This window comes from Suillus fuscotomentosus, assembly GCF_016647785.1.
Source record: "Suillus fuscotomentosus strain FC203 chromosome Unknown F5891scaffold_229, whole genome shotgun sequence".
In the NCBI taxonomy this organism is placed as follows: domain Eukaryota; kingdom Fungi; phylum Basidiomycota; class Agaricomycetes; order Boletales; family Suillaceae; genus Suillus; species Suillus fuscotomentosus.
The window spans coordinates 48,127-61,052 of record NW_024539741.1 but is presented as its reverse complement, the minus strand read 5'-3'; the positions used below and the strand labels follow the sequence as shown (position 1 = coordinate 61,052).

At 47.9% G+C, this 12,926-nt stretch overlaps 4 protein-coding genes across 4 annotated transcripts; 2 read left to right on the top strand and 2 right to left on the bottom strand.

The window, feature by feature from the left end:
* Positions 1–685, bottom strand: F5891DRAFT_261438 (uncharacterized protein). Its single transcript, XM_041371119.1, has 2 exons — positions 260–685; positions 1–212 (listed from the first exon to the last, which is right to left on the bottom strand). The coding sequence occupies exons 1-2, from the start codon at positions 485–487 to the stop codon at positions 171–173; spliced, it is 270 nt and encodes an 89-aa protein (XP_041216782.1). The 5' UTR covers positions 488–685; the 3' UTR covers positions 1–170.
* On the top strand, positions 595–1,284 carry F5891DRAFT_261448 (uncharacterized protein). The gene is made up of 4 exons (XM_041371120.1): positions 595–726; positions 792–1,044; positions 1,100–1,186; positions 1,235–1,284. The coding sequence occupies exons 1-3, from the start codon at positions 702–704 to the stop codon at positions 1,116–1,118; spliced, it is 297 nt and encodes a 98-aa protein (XP_041216781.1). The 5' UTR covers positions 595–701; the 3' UTR covers positions 1,119–1,186; positions 1,235–1,284.
* A 5,669-nt stretch (positions 1,285–6,953) lies between these two features.
* F5891DRAFT_261359 (CHAT domain-containing protein) lies at positions 6,954–10,378 on the top strand. Its single transcript, XM_041371117.1, has 3 exons — positions 6,954–6,986; positions 7,086–7,139; positions 7,196–10,378. The coding sequence occupies exon 3, from the start codon at positions 7,259–7,261 to the stop codon at positions 10,157–10,159; it is 2,901 nt and encodes a 966-aa protein (XP_041216780.1). The 5' UTR covers positions 6,954–6,986; positions 7,086–7,139; positions 7,196–7,258; the 3' UTR covers positions 10,160–10,378.
* Positions 10,379–10,613: 235 nt separating this feature from the next.
* On the bottom strand, positions 10,614–12,857 carry F5891DRAFT_1079945 (Misato segment II tubulin-like domain-containing protein). The gene is made up of 11 exons (XM_041363424.1): positions 12,681–12,857; positions 12,572–12,617; positions 12,449–12,518; positions 12,161–12,398; positions 12,053–12,112; positions 11,850–11,996; positions 11,660–11,800; positions 11,542–11,609; positions 11,324–11,489; positions 11,148–11,263; positions 10,614–11,094 (listed from the first exon to the last, which is right to left on the bottom strand). The coding sequence occupies exons 1-11, from the start codon at positions 12,831–12,833 to the stop codon at positions 10,809–10,811; spliced, it is 1,491 nt and encodes a 496-aa protein (XP_041216779.1). The 5' UTR covers positions 12,834–12,857; the 3' UTR covers positions 10,614–10,808.
* Positions 12,858–12,926: the final 69 nt, after the last annotated feature.

Sequence of the window (12,926 nt, the reverse complement as noted above, 5' to 3'; positions counted from 1 at the left end):
TGGTGGGGTACCTAGTGGCTTTGAGGATGATCTGCGCTGTAGACGAATAGGATGGAGTGGGTCTGGTTGAAACTTTGCAAGGGAAACGTCCATGTTTCGGATAGAGGACGGTGAGATTGAACCCTTGCCTGCGGGAGATGGAGCTAATGAAGCAAATTTGGAGAATGGATTTAATTCAGAGGAGGAGTGGTGATTGGAGTGATTGCACGAGACTTGTAGGGGTTAATTCGTCGTACCTAGAAATAATCGAAGAACTCACTTTCAAATCATCGACTATACTCTTGAGAGGAGCTGGCGTGCTACCGATAGATCGCGATGAAGCATGTCTGAATGCTGGAGGACGACCGCCCAGGTCCTGGATAGCTGCTGTTGTACCTACCTCTCGAGCATAAATATCTGGAGTAGGAGGGCTACTTTCACCTGGAACTGCAGTCGTTGGTAAGAATAGTGAAGCGATGATGACACGGTGATTTCGTAGTGAGCTCATGATTGTTCGTGATCAGAGCTTGTTATCCGTAGCAGTGTCCTCATAAACAAGATCCCAAATCGTCATGATGCTCCATCGATCCATCTGTTTTCCACACGGCGTAATCATTGTGTCACAACGAACGTGCCACCAAACCGACAACACCCGGGTTCCTTCTATTTTTGGCAAGTCTCGATGTCGTCCATGAAATGTGCGTTCTCGGATAGAATCGGTCATGGTCGTGCCAGAGACGCATTCGAGTTCGTGGTACTTAAGGTCTACGTGGCATGTATAAAATCTATCTAACTCCCTTACCACCCGTGAGAATCAGGTTATTTTGTTGCTGTCAGGGCAATCGCACCTCTCTTACTACTCTTAGCATCTGCATCACGTATCGAACAGCGTACCTTCACGCGGAATGTTCGCCAGCAACCAGGGATGTCATGTGGCTCGAACATTTTGTGGTCTCCAATGTCTATCACCCCAACTACGTTCCTTACAACTCTCGAGTCTAAGTACTTCCGGCACCAAACTGGCAATACATGTTGCGGCTTGTCCATGGCCCCATGCGATCCATCGTGGGTTCCACTTCATGCTTAGTACTTCCACCACTCAGCTTATGACGAATGGCAGATCGTGGCTGAAGCGCTGAAGATCGAAAAAATATTCCATCGTATCCGCTGCCCTCGATGCAGTTCGCAAACGATAGTTAGCTTACTTGTCAGTCTATGTTCCTGTAGCATGATGACATTTCTTGACTATTGCAAGTCACCACCGATCTCAGTCCGAAGACTCAATCCAGAATATTGATACTCGTGTCGTCAATAATACACGGCATCGCAGCGTCAACTTAGGTGCCTCACAAGGACAACACACAACATCTATCTCACTTATATCATAAGCATGCTGCCCAGTGTAGTGTTCTACACTGTCGATCAAGTTTTTGAGGGAAGGCTGGGATCTGGAAGGCAGGGTACCTTAGTCCGAGTCTGGGCTTCCACAACTAGTTCTTGAAAATCCTTCCGGACGCAGACTGGCGCATCAGAGAACCTGAGAGAAGAAGATATCATCATATATCGTAATATATAGGAAAGGTTTTCGTCACATTGTAATATAAAGTGATATAAAGCAATATGACCATGTAAAAGCACCATAATCAGCATAATCCCCAGCAAGAACTCACCGGTTTACTGATGGGCTCCGTAGTGCGAACCCTTGATTCGCTTGACCCAAGACTCACCTGTCCGCTCTTCTATCCCATTTCGAATTGAGTAATCTTATCTTGATTGATGATTCGAGCTGAATGATGTTATTCCAAGTCACTGTTTGTCAGACCTCAGGACGCTTCTCATGACGTGGAGATCTTGTTGGTTCAGTCATCCATGGAGCTGAACGCCGCCCGACATAGCGATGTCTATTTTTTGTAGAAAATGTCACACTTCACACGACTACTCAGGAATCCACGATTATATTCAATCACCGAGGTCATCGCTCGCTTCTCACGATTCTAATCTTTCCAGTTTACAGTCAGTCGTACTTGATTTTCATCCCACGAGGGCCGCCCAGCATGTGATACGTCACCGTGCTACAACTGCTTTTTACAACGAGATACCGTGCTATGCATTGCTTCCCTCGTCGAAACGGAAAAACCTGGCTTCAACATATAACCAAAATAAAGGCGCATCATAATTCAACAGCCGCCACACGTACGTGCATTATTTCTTGACATCATGATAACCAATGATCGTCCCTGCGTTTTCGCCATCTCGAAAATTATCTCAGTCGCACCCTTTCCAAGTCACCTTGTGCTCATATCAATCTTTTCAGTCCTAATTGCCACGACACCCAACAACAACGCTACTCCGACCCACCAGGGGCAAGTGAATGGCATTTCTTCTCAAGGCTGGGAACTGACACTAACCAAGTGTACACCGCTTGCGGGATCTGGTAATTCGCTCTGTTTTCTACCAGTAATTTACGAGACTGTGAACTTGAGAGAAATAAAACATGTTCTAATGGAGGTCGAGCATTTCTGACACACAGCAGCGCGCGCTGGGATTAAAATAGTTCTAGGCGGCACATTGAACGACGCAGTTCAAAGGCTCACGGTCATGGATAAATCGATGATGGATTTCAGTGGACATTCCACACCAGAAAGAAACACGTGCCAACTACATAGTACCATTGTTGGTGGGGTATTATTTATTACTTTCGGAATAAGATAGGCGGTGCAACTTGAAAGAGCTTCATCCGGAGATAGATGGGGTCGATTTAGATCTCATCAGCTGAGTACTTATTTGATTTCTGGAGAGCGCTCCTGATTGTCAGCTTTTCACAAGTTGGTTTGATGACCCGAAACCAGGAACCGCGCAGCTAGTCTCCCGACCAGCACTCGACCCTGAACTATCAGCGTTATCGTCCAATCTTTTAGCAGCCGGTCATCACAGACCACCCGCCTCGACACACCCTCACCATTGTTATCCACCCAATCCCTGGCCATTGTCTGATCTGATGATGAGACCAGAATCGATATTCTTCCATATTCGTAGTATTATCCCCTGAGGCCTGAACCGGCAGTTTTCAACCCAAATTCCACAGATGAGTGCCTTATATTATCAAAGAACACAATGCAAATGCGACCAGGGATTTTGTATCTGATCGTAACTACTTTACCTTGCGCTGCCGCGTCATATACTACCGCTGTCTCTCAGTTACAGAAACGGACAGTGCGGGGCTAAGTCTGGGGTCTGCAGTCGCTCGGCTCAATTCGGCCGGAGTTTACATTCTCTCAACAATATTCTGGCCTGTCGGAGCCCTCCAAGCATAGATGCGCTTGCCTATTACCGCAAGATCTTGGTGTAAGAATTGTCCGCCTCCGTCGTGGACGCTGGAGTCACAGGTCGCTCTGAGGCATCTTATTGGCAAATGTGGGATCACTAGCCAGCGACGTAGCGGATGCATTAAACAAGCGGCAATTACATAACAGCCTCCTTCCGGTTTCATGGTGACATTAAAAGTGGCAACATGTAAGCTGCATACACAATGTATGCTCCTGAAAGGGATTCGAGGCTAGCAAGGCATGACAAAACAGCTAGAGTCTCCCTAACCTCATTTACAAGAAGAAAAAGCGAAATGGCAATGGACTTATCACGCAAAGTTCTTGCTTGCTGAGAGATGAACGAGGTCTTCATTTCTGCTGTAACTGAGACCGCGGTAATGCTCGTACCGAGGGAGCGGTAGTTATAGACGACTTGTGCTATTCCAGTCAGCCAAATATTGAGTCATAGCTGGACAGATAGGAACACAATCGTTTGCCTGAAGGCACTCCTCCCAACTAACTCGGATGTCAGGCCTTCAGGGATTAATCGAAACAAAATACACGATCCGAAACAAGTGTTTTGGGTCTGGTTCTTTCACGAACTTGGATCCCTGTAGCAATTTGAACAACGGATCAACTCGAGCCACGTATGCGTTGACAACCGACTCCAAAAACTTCAGCTGATATTCATGTGTCCAAAACACGACTTTACGCCCTCTTCTGTGGAGCATAAAAGAGACAGCACCAACAATCAAGTTGCCATCAATATCTCCACAAGTGAAATCAACTCACCATCATGTTTATCCGCCTCTCTACTGTTTTCGCTGTTCTCATCGGCTTGACGGCCTTTGTAAACGCTGGAGTGCCAGTAAGCCTCACGACCCATTTTATCTCACCTTGTTGAGCTTACAAATGTGCATAGGCCAATTATGTAGCACTTGCGCGCGTAAGCCTTTTTTCACACTGAATCTCATCTCAAACTCACCATATATCGTATAGGAAGAGTCTTCTGAACCATTTCAGCGCTCACCAGGACAACAGCGTGTTAGGCTTCTTTCGCATTGAATATTTCAGCTTAACTTACCAAGTGGTTGACTCACGGCACATTGTACACAGGAAACTTCTATGCACTTCCAGACTATTATGAAGAACCAGTTACAAGGGACCCTCGATTTAGAATAGTGCTCACAACAAATTGAACGCCAGGTGTATTGCGTCGGAGTGTACGCGTCTATCGAGCATGTGTGAAGCTCCGAAGTCCATCAGAGACAAGTATTTGCACGCATAGAAAACACTGCTCAAATGATACGGGGATGATCACTGAGTAGAAATAGAAGGCACGGAAATATTGACGCACAAGCATGTATATTAAATAGTTCAAAAAACCCGTTTTCTACGATGGAGACCAAGAGACGATCTCGCTAAAGTGCTAGAGAACCTAAGTCACGGTGGAGTTTCATCTGATTCGGACGAGCATGACTTACCTCTGACAACATTTGGTGTCTTGCATGGCGACGAGACAACACAAGGTCATGGTCTCGTCCTACCCTAGTGAGAATGGCTGATTTCTGCTCGAGTCGATACTGATGCATAGTTCAATGTGAGCAGGCATGTACCGGGAGGTGACAATCATATATTTTGCGCCGATGACTGTAGATCATAAGGATCATGAAAGGAGTACGAAGGTGGTATGCAGCGACTCAACTTCAAGTCATCAGACATGCTGGTGTAATAAAGGAAAACGAGGATCAAGGACGTGCCAGGTGCAGTGATGAGTGATGAGTATGAAAAGACGGGGGTCGGAGAAGAGGTGGGTGGTCCAGGTCTTGTGGCGCATGTATTTCCATGGCATTTGTATGTTTGACACAATAGACATGTGATTATACAAGCGCTGAAACGATGGCCGACTTGAGAATGTTAGCGGAAGAGTCTGTACATGCTGCAGAAGCGAGCAACGTCAAGGTCAGTCATCACCGGTAGTAGCACGCCAGGTCCAAAGGGAACATGCGCATCCTGCGAGGCTTGCTACTCCTGTACTTTCATAGCTGAGTCGTACTAAGGTGAGATGTGTATTTCATACTAGTAGATACTGTAGAAACAATATAAACTGCTGAAAGGACGCGCAACAAAGTGGAAACACCAGTGAGGGTCCGTGAGAGCATGTCAGAAGGGATAGCAGAATGCAACGGACAATGTTAATAACGATGAGGAATATGATTGAGATCTGGAACAACAGTTAGAATGAGCTTCAAGTCGCTACACACCTAATACTATACAAACGCTGCAAAGGTGGTCAGCGGTCACGGTTCAAAACCAACAGAGGCAAGCTCAAAATTCCTTGGACAAGATTCAGAACGCAAACGAAAAAAAAAAAAAGACACCAGAAGTGCCTCGTAAGCTTGAGGCTTACGAGGTGCAGCGTCCATGGCCAGTAATACTAAGTGTTTGTCGTTGATGAGTCGGTGCCAGTGGCATCACATAAGCAACACGGTCACGGGAGTTGGACTGAATAGGAAATTGAATTCTAACCTTGTCCGAGGATGACACGGATAGGTGGCCACCTCAAGGAACCGCGAGTCGATGTCCATCTATTTGGTGATTTCCTGTACATTACATCTTCCCCTCATCCAAGCCCACAAGTCCTTGGCCAAAATGTCATCACGATCATCCGGTGCCAATGATATAGTCAAATCCGGCAGCGATCAAGTTTCCTGAACATTCATCAATCGTCCTTCAATACAGTTGGTTGCATCCTCACTTTTCAAATTGACATTCTTTTCTAATTCCTCTGTCCAGGCAAGATTATCCTGCCCCCGTTATCAGCTCTCGTATAGAATCATTCGGTTCTTCTTAGCGTGCCGTCTTCAGTGGTTTTAACATTGTTCACATTACCATATGAAATACACTCGATTCTACATCTCGCCGAGGTGTGCTGACAAGTAGTATGATACAAGTCCAATTACTCTGAGACTCGCTCAACCTCGGCTGTCCACTTTCGCTGAAGACCGGTCATGACTAATATTGTCTACTCTAGATTCTTCCATTAATCCTGCCAGTGATCTCCATTCCCAGCGCTTAGTGCAATCATACCAGCGTTTATATCGTGCCGAACAGCCTTCGACAAATACACGTGTAGCATGACCTGAACCTCCCTCTCAGCTGAACTCTATCCACATATCATATCCTTACCCCCTTCATCCTTTCTCACTGATTCCGTCCACACCACTCAGCCCATCTTCAATCCCCACCAATTTGCTCTATCACACCATCATGCCTGGTAGCTCAGAAAGCCGATGTATCAGACTTGAAGGCGAGTCCCTCCGAACTACCTTCGTATTTATTGCCATCCTCACAATATCTACAGTCATTAGTGGAAAGAATCTTCAAGTTCCCTCCTGGCGCAACCCTGCTGGCATCTACGTATCCATCAATGTCGACTCCAGGAGGCGCTGGAAATCAGCCATCGGTGTCTTATCATCTGATGAATCTGTAGTGTGGGGGAATTCTATAACTCTGTAAAGTTCATGGAGACATTCTGACGCGATGCGAGAACTGATCTTCGGTTCATAGATCATCACACTCCTTACCTGTACTGTCAGTGGAGATCAGGGCGTCCTTTGAGCTTGGTCGACCGCTAGGCGGTGGAGAGGTCATCGGCGAACTTCAGATGTTGCGGGATGAGCTACTCGATCATGAAGATGAGCCATTTGGTGAGTGGTTCGCTTCTCAGTTATGCACATACACTGACGTCCTGTAGATTTATTCTTCCCATCCGTGCGCGGTGTTCACCCTTCCCTCAAGCTGAAGGCCGTCATTGTACATGCTTGCGACGATCAGGACGACGCACTGTTTGATGTGAGTGACGCTGGTATCTGTCCTGTTAGCTTTTTCTGACAGGACGCAAACTGCAGTCCCTCGTAGACTGCGAGATTGCTCGAGACACAGATGCGGGTCACACACAATTTGCCGCATACATGACAAGCAAGAAAGTCTCTCATCTGAACGACGCTGTAGACCATTTTCAGTTGGTTCTGGACCAGTGTCCGGCCAGCCATCCAGACCATGCCACGGCTCTCACCAACCTCGCGTGGGCCCGCCTTGAAGGCTATATCTTAAATGATCTCGAAGACATCGATGCCACTACTTCCCTCTTCCGCGACACCCTTGCATTGCGTCCGCAGCACCATCCCGATTATCCCTTATCTCTATACAATCTCACCCGAGCGCTGACTTGGCGCCACTCCAAGAAAAGTACTGCTGCCGACATTCGCGAAGCCGCCCAACTCTATCATGAACTATTGCCTCTCTTCCCAGAGGGTACCTACCTTTATAGCATCGCGGCAGGGAAGAACGGTGTCGATCATGTGATTGGCAGCTGCAACGAACTTCCAAAAGATGCATCTGATGAGGGCATCCACTTTCGACGAGTCGTTCTCGATCTCTGTCCTCTGGGCCATCAACTCCGTCCATCAATACTTAATAAACTTTCAAGTGCTCTCAGATCACGGTTTACACAACGAGGCCACATTGATGATTTAGACGAAGGCATACTGTTTCGACGTGAAGCCGTGTCTCTGTGTCCCGAGGGACATGCTAACCGTCATACCTACCTGAACAACTTGGCCTTTTCACTCGTATCCCGCTTTAGGTACCAAGGCAAACCTAATGACCTCGATGAGGCAATCTCTTTACATGAAGAAGCGCTGCGTCTGTGCCCTGTTGGGCACAAATCTCGTGATTACTCATTAAATACCCTAGGGGGCGCTCTCATCGTCCGTTTCAACAAACGCGGCGACATTGATGACATCACCCAAGCTATCAGTCTCCGTCGCGAGGCACTGATGTTGACCCCACCTGGGCATCCACATCGTCACACCACGCTTAACAACCTTGCCCTCACGCTCCAAACCAGATGTAGCAAATCGCATGTTAGAGAGGATCTTAATGAAGCCATTGATTTGTATCGCGAATCCCTTCGGCTAAATGGGCTTGACAATCCAGGGTACCCCGCAACTCTTTTAGGTTTGAGCTCGGTGCTCTGCTCTCGTTTCAAGCAAACTCAGAAGAATGAAGATGTCGAGGAGGCCATTGCTCTTTGCCAACAATCATTGGCGGCTCTGTCTTCACTGCACCCGGGCAGGTATTTCAGCTACGTGTGGCTAAAGGGGGCCTATTTGTCTCGTCACGAGATTCGACATGACCCTGCTGATTTACTGCTCGCTATAGAGAACTTCAGACTTGCCTCGCGGCACCCCACTCAAGGACTCCCACAACGCATTGCGACAGCACACAAATGGACCATTGCCGCGGAGCAGCATGGTCATGTATCCGCATTAGAGGCATACAGCACGTGTTTCGAGCTTCTTGATGGTCATTTGGCAACGCGATCATCGACTATTTCACGACGCGAAGCTGCTGCTGCCTTCAATGGTGTCAGATCGCTACCTGTAGATGCAGCCTCATGTGCCATATGTCACGACAATCTACGACAGGCAGTTGAACTCGCAGAGCAGGGCCGTGGCCAGCAATGGTCGCTGGCATCTCGACTCAGAACTCCAGTTGAAGACCTCGAGTCAGCAGATCCGACACTGGCGCGCGATTTTTCGGAGCTGAGCAAGCGCGTTTCCAATGCCGCACAGAGTTCTGCAACCATCACCGACAGAACTGCTGCTGATCGAGCAGCAACAGAATATAGGAGACTTACAAGGCAATGGGAAGCAGCGGTAGCTGAGATATGCAATCTTCCAGCGTTCTCGCGGTTCCTCCTCCCACCTTCATACAAGGACCTCCAAGCCGCAGCACGCCAAGGCCCGGTCATCATCCTCATTGCGAGTCAATACTCGTGCAGCGCCATCATTGTCCCGACGTCAGGAGACCCCCATCATGTTCCTTTGCCGTCCATCGCTCTCGCAGATCTCAAGATTCTCAAGGATCGCTTCACCAGGGCAATACGAGAGTCATCTCGGATGAACCCACGGGAGTCGAGGACGGATCTAATAGTGCTCTTACGGATAATATGGGACCAGATCATGCTACCCATCGTCGACGTACTCGAGCACGTCCTCAAACTACAGCGCCGCTCTCGAATCTGGCTGTGTCCCACTGCAGCTTTCACGTCCATTCCTCTTCATGCAGCTCACCCGTTTCAAACAAAGCCGGATCGTTCTGGGAAGGAGCCATGCCTGGAGGATATCTACATCTGCTCTTACACGCCGACACTTTCTGCTCTGATCAGATCTAGACAGTCGATGAAGAAGCGCGTGCCTCCGTCCTTTGTGGCGATCGGACAGGGTCAACCGGGTGCAGGGAAAGGCAAGGCGCTCTTAGCTGTCGACAGCGAGCTCGAGCTCGTCCATAAGCTGGTCCCCGCGACGGCCAACCGCACCACTATCTCTGGCGATGAAGCCACACGAGCAGGTGCACTCGAAGCCTTGCAGCAGAACACCTGGGTGCACCTCGCTTGTCATGGCAAGCAGGACCCAAAGCAGCCTTACGATTCGCATTTCGTCATGAAAGACGAACATTTGACGCTGCTCGATATCATGGAGAGACATATTCCACAGGCCGAGTTCGCGTTCTTATCGGCTTGTCATACCGCTGTAGGCGATGAGGAGACGCCCGATGAAGTGATCCACCTCGCAGCTGGTATTCAGTTTTCAGGGTTCAAGAGCGTCGTTGGCACGCTGTGGGAGGTCGACGATTCTGTCGCGAAACACGTCGTAGAAGCTTTCTACGGGTATATGTTTGGAGATTTGCAGAAAGGTGGTGTCATGGACTGCACGAGGGCAGCCTGGGCACTCAACCGTGCTACGCACACGGTGAAGACGAAAGTGCCGCTCGAGCAGAGAATGGTTTTTGTTCATATTGGTGTGTAGTTGTACGTCGCATTGCTGTCGTCTGGTATATATTCACATGTTAATCTGAGACCCTCTTTCATTCTGTTGTACAAATGACCCTGATGCATGTTTCTTCACTCTAGCTATAGTCTATTTCGTATATATTGTCGTGTTTTTGTCGACTAGAATGTTTCACCAAAGTTCTTGTGTACTCAACTTTGACTCAACTCGTCTTTTGCTTGAGTACTTAGATAGTAGGAGCCGACTCGCGTCTTCCAATTACGCCTGAATCATTGATGCAATTCACTTAGACTTGAATTTCGTTGTTGCGCACTGTTTCTTTGCATTCGAATCCATACTGAAGAGCTTGAAGGTAGCATAATAACGTAGCAGTGATCAAAAACACGGGCACACCAGATAGCGCTCGTAGTACTCGTGCATCGAGGTCACGCAATGGACTCGCGACTCTGCAAGACGCAAACGGGATCTGAGGGTAAAATAACCTTTGTTTCTCTGGGTGAATCGGACCAATTGAGATACGAATAGGGTGCTCCATTGCTGAGATTTGAGAATTCGTTCAACACCTACCCTGTATTTGGTTGCTCTTTAAGTATTTATGCATAATCCTATGCCACTTGTTTCGGGTTGCTGCAGAGTACTTTCTCGAATAAGATGATGGTTTTCATTATCAGCCATTCCCTTCATCCATCCTGTCATTCCCGTACCCATCGACGATCTCCCACAACGCACTAGCAAGCTCTTTCACGTCGTCATTCTCGAGGCCCATGCTCATAAGCACACCATCACTCCTTCTCATCCTTGCAGTCTGTTCCACAAACCTAGCATACCCCATAAGCGGAATCGATGTAGAAGGTGCTGTGACGAGCGATGAAGCCATCCTAATCGATGTTGGTCTAGTGTGCCGGAATATGGACGGAAATGATGTCGGCACGGGATAAGCAGGTGCATGGATGCTAACCCCATGACATGAATGAGTTCGGATGTATGTCATACGATTGAGCCGTACCTGGAATCCAGAGGTTCCTGTAGCGATGATATGTCACACCATGCATCGAATGCTGCCAGATCTTGATCCTGCAACCCTCGAGTTACGTTTCGTCTCGCAAAAACTGCGCGCTCGTCCTATAATTACTTATTACTTCATCATGGTTCGTGCGATCAAGGCGTCAACATGATCCTTACCTTATTTGACAAACTAGTCGAGAAGTTGCAGTACATATTGGCGAACGTTCCCTCAGTCGCAGAAAAAGGTAGGGGGACTATGCCACCCAGTTGTCCCAATCGAGAACATTTTCGCCAGTTCAAGTGGTCAGCGATCATTGCGATGTCCTCCCGACTGCCTTTAAGTCTGTGGAATCAGTTGATGATATGTTCATTGCCTGTCAATGAGAATAGCATGCCTTAGTGGCAGCGTGGCAGTCTCTACCAGCGACGAGATGACTCCGGACGTATGATACAAGCTGTTTTTCTGCAACGTTCAGTCAGGAAAGTATATGTAGAGTTTTGCAGTAGACAAACATTATAGGAAAGTCCCTGCGATAGGTTACTTTCCAACGCAGACCATCGGGACGGATTTAGTATTGGGAAAGAGATATCCGAAAGCTGATCCAAGCTTTGCAAGCATAATGCGTCGTTTATAATTCTCTTGGTGTCGAGAAACTGCTTTCAAACGTTTGTGTGGCATCTACGTGGAGGCGCATACACTCACATTGTCAATGCCAGCATGATTTGGGTCTGCGCCCGAAAGGAAACTAAAGTTTAGCGTAGAAGCTTTGAGAAACTCGTCGCGGAAGGAAGTCAGGAAAGCATGCGAAAAGCCCCCGAAAGAGGGTGTATCATGCATCATTTGCAAGCCCTGCAGTGGGAGGTTGACTTAGCGGAGGGCTGGAAATGGCATGAAAAAGAGCCTACCTGGAAGTTATCACAGTTCTCGACGAGCAGACGAAACGCCCCTTCCATAAGCTCTGTATCCTGGAGAAGTGTTAGAAATACCACAAAATGGGGAGAAAAAGAATGTACCTCGTTATATCGCTGGAAGAGATCTTGACCGACACTCCACCCAGCCTGGATATTTTCCAGTGCGTCAGGGATGGCCTGTATGGATTTTCGATCAAAGAATACGCGACTATAATCTGACCAGTATCTGATATTTGGATCTGTGCGTTCCAAATTGCCTTCTTCTAGTTCGCCTTCAAGACGAGCGTGATATTCGCTTTGAGGGATCGGATCTTGTGTCTCGCAAACGACCCTTCCTTGCCTGCAAAGTATCAGTTCGTATGACAAGCATCTGTTACGATCAACACTCACCAGGTCGTATCAAGTGAAGCATCGGTAGCTGTATCAGCTTGGCTTGTTTTTGCGAGTGTCCCGAAGTTTGCTGCTCAGATGCAGCTCAGACGATAGGATATCAATGCGCCAACGAAGGCATACACTTCTGGTCGAATGTCAACAGGCGTGGACAAAGAGTTGGTTGATTCTTAAGAGATGCAACGGTAGCTCACATTAAGTAGAGGACCTCACTTGGAAATGGTACACGTACCTGAGGACTTCGTCCCTCTTCGAACGAAAGGTCGTGGTTTACGATAGGTTCATCGTCATCTTCGTAGGTGAAATAGCTCTCCTGCGTATTCCAAAAATGTGTTCCTACGTAGTTTGCAAATGAGCCTGCTTGGATGTAGATGATTTCTCTCATAGCGTGAAGGTATTTTGAAACACGCTCGATCGGAAATCTATGCCGTCATGAAATGTTCCCACACTAGTGGGATAGTGCGCAGAACAAGCGCAG